The sequence below is a fragment of the Salvia miltiorrhiza genome, chromosome 5, assembly GCF_028751815.1.
Source record: "Salvia miltiorrhiza cultivar Shanhuang (shh) chromosome 5, IMPLAD_Smil_shh, whole genome shotgun sequence".
Taxonomy (NCBI): domain Eukaryota; kingdom Viridiplantae; phylum Streptophyta; class Magnoliopsida; order Lamiales; family Lamiaceae; genus Salvia; species Salvia miltiorrhiza.
Window position 1 is genome coordinate 9,217,995 of NC_080391.1, and position 4,278 is coordinate 9,222,272.

Genomic DNA, 4,278 nt, shown 5'->3' on the forward strand with positions numbered 1-4,278 from the left:
TTCCAACTACTTTAATCATATTACGGACGACAAATTATAATTTTATTCCATCGGAAAGGGACATCAGTTTGGTTTCTGACAAATCAACACTGCTAAAAGATATGATAATTTTACTAAAGACCGTAAACATAGTTTCTGTGGAAATTTGAAATAATCAACACTCGTTGGAAACCAGCGGTTGCTGGGTTTCCAGCGCTCGCTGGAACTCAGCGGTCGCTGGGTTTCCAGCGGTGCTGGGACTCCGCGGGCGTTGGTTTCATGGAATTGAATTCTAAAATTATCCCGTAAAGTCTTCGAAAATCAGTGAAAATCGGGGTGAAATCCAACCACGAATTCTTTGAAAGTCGTCTGGAATCTATGTGAATTCCATGGAATTTAAATTCCATGAACTTTTTAAAATCTGTGGAAATCCACAACGAATACACCCCCCTAAATTTAATCGAAACCACGAGATTCTCTGACATTATTGGATTGGAAAATATCGAAGGAAGCTGCCATGAAAATTCTCAAAAAAAGTCTCTTGTTATCCAACTTTATTTTTCAATCACAACATCGTCTACGTGTCAAAGAAATGTGGCCGGAGTTGTTGACTGTGGGCGATGAGCATATACTTTTTCAAACGTTTGATTATTCCATTTCAAGAGAACAAGTCATCCAGTTGTCCGCCTCTCTTTTGATACATAAACGAAATTCCACAAGTAAAACAAACATTTGACTGTTTGTACAACGTCGACTGGAATTCCAAACCAACACGAAATTAAGAGATGATAAAACAATAGGGAAAAGAATGTATTTTTCGTGTCCTAAACATTGCCCACGGCCCCGGCTAATAATACATCAAAGACAAAAAATTATGGACATGTTAATTCCACAGTGTATCTAAGAAAAAGAGTCACAGGAAAAAAATGAACAAAAAAGGAAAACTATCTGACACGAGAATTATGATGTGTAATAACAAATGAACAAGTGGAACACTTTGATTAACTAACTCCTCGCCGGAAAACTGGTATTTACGTTAGGGTTGGTTGTTGTTGGGAGTATTTGCGATGATGGAGGAGATGGCCGCCGCCAGGGCCGCGGTGAAGTTTGGATCGGCGGTGATCGCCGCCGTCGCAGCGCTGAGCGTGTCGGAGAAGGATGGCTGAGGCTGAGGCTGAGCCTGCGGCTGTCCGGGCAATTCATTAACATCCTTGGACATTTGGAGACCCGAAAACTTGGACTGATTATAGAGGGCTTGTCCGAAAACTTGAGGCGCGGGCTGGTTAGCAAAGTTCTGGGCGGAGACCGGAAAGGGGACTTGGAAGTGCGGCGGCGGTCTTTGGTATTGGAGAGCATTGGGCGATTGGGTGAGGTCGAGCGTGACGGTGGGGAAAGGCGCTGATGCGGAGATTGTGGCCATGTTTGAGGAGCAAGGAAGAATGGTTCTTGCCAGGAAGTTGGGATTCATCAAGCCGTCGGCGCTGGGCATGGACCCGGACAGGAGCATGCTGGCGGCGGCGGAAGTGGTGGACGCCATCGCCATAGCTGCGGGCGGCAGCGGGTGGTTGTGAGTGCCTTCGTAGGTTGTGATCAAGATTGTTCGGTCTTCGGCGCACCTTTGCACCTGTTTGCGCACTGGACACCCCACCGCCATTGTACACCGATAGTAAGCTCGTGGGCAAGGGTTCCCTTTCGCCATCTTTTGACCGTATTTTCTCCATTGACATCCATCGGAGATCTACACGTACATATTCAAATTAAATTCAATTAATCATCTAATTCGATCGTTGATTGAAAATGAATATATAAAAAGTATGACGCACCATGGGAGCTTCTGATCGAGCTCGGACGGAAACACGAGCTTTCCGCATGGTTGCCTCGATGGATTGATTGGTGTTGGTGTTGGTGTTGGTGTTGGTGTTGATGTTGGGGTTGGGGTTGTTCAATCTGGGAGCCTTAGAGCCGGGGACCCAGCTCTCAGACTCCGGGCTCTCCTCCCGACCGCTCCTCTTATTCCTCGTCACTTCCAAATTGTTTTGATGAGGTGATCCAGACACCGTTCTTTCCTCCGACAACGAGTTTGATTGTTCCGGCCCCAACTCCAAGAACTGCCTTGCTCCTCCATTCTCCTTTCTCTCGTCTTCACATTTTTTGTCATCCATCTGGGACAGAATTAACCAAATATTCATCAGAAATCAATTTGATTAATTGTGGGTTGAAATTAATTAAGATTTAGATGAGGTATATATATAGTACCTCTTGTTCTTGGGTGGTAGAGTTTTGTTGGTGTTGCATCAACGTGACGAGGTGCATCTGCAGCGATGCGTAGTTGCCGCTCACCTGACTAAGCATCCCTCTTAACCTCTGATTCTCGCCATTCATTCTCTCCAGTTCAATTTGAAGTTGTGCCAGCTAAAACATATCCAAAACCCAAATTAAATTCTACTCAAGCTCACAAATCAAGATTTACAATTATTTTGAATCAGATGATATATTAATTACCTCATTCTTGGCTCTCTTATCTTCACCGTCATAAGATACCCCATCGTCCACCGTGGATTGATCGCTTCCGGTATTAGCAGTCACAAGTTGCAAACCAGTCTAATTAAAAAAAATAAAGCCACAAACAGATTAATACACGCGCGCAGTAGCTAGAAGCAAAATTAAGATATATGTATATGTAACTTACGTTAACATGGAAATCTGTGGCGGCGGACGGTTGAGCTTGTGAGTCTTCCTTCTTGACAGCGAAGAAGTCCACTTCCCGGTGCTCCGGTTGTTCTTCTCTACCCCTCGGAAACATAATAAATCCGCTGTTCCGACGAGGACTCAAATTCACTCCGAAACTCGCCTTGTTACCGAAAAACCCAACTTGATCAGAATTATCAAGGGTCAGACCCCATCCTCTGTCCATAAATATGAAGCGAATTCGAAAGAGATATGAGAGAAATAACAGGAAATTCACTCCTTTATTATATTTTAATGGATGATGATGAAGAAGAAGAAGAAGAAGAGATAAAACGAGAGGGGAAAACGTCAAGAATCTGAGAAGTCTTCAACAAGTGCGATGCACGAGTCTATATAAAAGGATTGGAGGCAGCTGGGAAAGTTGAAAAAATGAAGGTGTTACGTTGGACCAGGAAAAATTTGTCAAGTTATTTTTTTCTTTTTATTTGATATTTGAATGTGTGTGAAGTGAAGTGAGAAAGGGTATGATAAAGATACGTAAGGTGGTGCGTCACGATTGGGGTAGGGAGGCCCACACCTTAGACTTGGCGAGAGGTTTCGTCCAAATTTCGTCAAGACTAACTTTGACTCATTCCCATTTATGCTACTAAATTATTGAAGAAAATTAGAAAAAGAAAAATGCCGGTTTGGAGAAGACTATAAAGCTAATACGAATCCACCGGCCCGACCGATGCGGCACTTTACACGTGATGAAAACGAAAGGAAAGAGACAAAGTCAACCAATTTGACGCCCCGATCCGTTCTGTGTGACTGACGACTAGCTCACTTTGGTATTTCCTACATTATATTTTAGTTTTCGAAGGATATTATGTGTTTTTTTTTTTTTTGAGGTAAGGATATTATGTGTTTAGATTTAAATATGTGCACTATTCGACACATCTTAGATTGTCAGATAATTTGAAATTAAGTTTTTGTGCTTTGGTGTGGTATTAATATAAATGGATAATGATATTACTAGTTGTAACATATAATAAGAGCATACAATTGTTATTTTGCTTCTTTTTTACTTTCTTGATTTATACGTGTGAAAATGGAGATGTTCGTGCATTGTACTCCTCTTGGGATTCTTCATGTTCTTTCGGATCAAGATCTTTACTTATATAGAAATTAAAACGTGGAAATAGTTTGAGGTACCTTAAATTGGGAATATATCATAGTGAAAATGATATAATTAACCATAAAGTGTGAATATTGTAAAAGTAATATATATATATTGTGAGTTGAATAGTATATCATGTTGCGCGTTGCACTCCGAAGGCAGAAATAGAAGGTCTTCAGAAAAAATGTTTATCAACTAGTAAATGTGAATTTCCTCCTAAAGTCAATTTTGATCAATGGAAACATGTTATATTATAATATCGTACAATTAATTAACTAACTAACAGCACACATTATATCTGATATATAAATATGATTATGTGCGTGCGATAGTGTGTGTATATATATAGGGTTTAGTTCAACAGAGAATTATTTTTTTATTCATCATGAAAAAATTTATATATTTTACGAACAGATCAACATAAGTAATGAATAGACGTATTTAGTAAAAAT

General features: G+C 40.6%; 1 protein-coding gene across 1 annotated transcript; it reads right to left on the bottom strand.

Annotated features, from left to right (window-relative positions):
- Positions 1–765: 765 nt before the first annotated feature.
- Positions 766–3,526, bottom strand: LOC130985817 (probable WRKY transcription factor 31). The gene is made up of 5 exons (XM_057908956.1): positions 2,669–3,526; positions 2,482–2,580; positions 2,236–2,391; positions 1,803–2,141; positions 766–1,717 (listed from the first exon to the last, which is right to left on the bottom strand). Exons 1-5 carry the CDS (start codon positions 2,891–2,893, stop codon positions 1,016–1,018), a joined length of 1,521 nt encoding a protein of 506 aa, XP_057764939.1. The 5' UTR covers positions 2,894–3,526; the 3' UTR covers positions 766–1,015.
- Between the last annotated feature and the right edge of the window lie 752 nt (positions 3,527–4,278).

Excerpts from the sequence above, each read along its gene's own strand:
- LOC130985817 (XM_057908956.1), bottom strand. The coding sequence starts at position 2,893 with ATGGACAGAGGATGGGGTCTGACCCTTGATAATTCTGATCAAGTTGGG. Across the intron at positions 2,142-2,235 it reads CTACCACCCAAGAACAAGAG|ATGGATGACAAAAAATGTGA; the intron begins GTACTATATATA and ends ATTCTGTCCCAG. Across the intron at positions 1,718-1,802 it reads CTCGATCAGAAGCTCCCATG|ATCTCCGATGGATGTCAATG; the intron begins GTGCGTCATACT and ends ATGTACGTGTAG.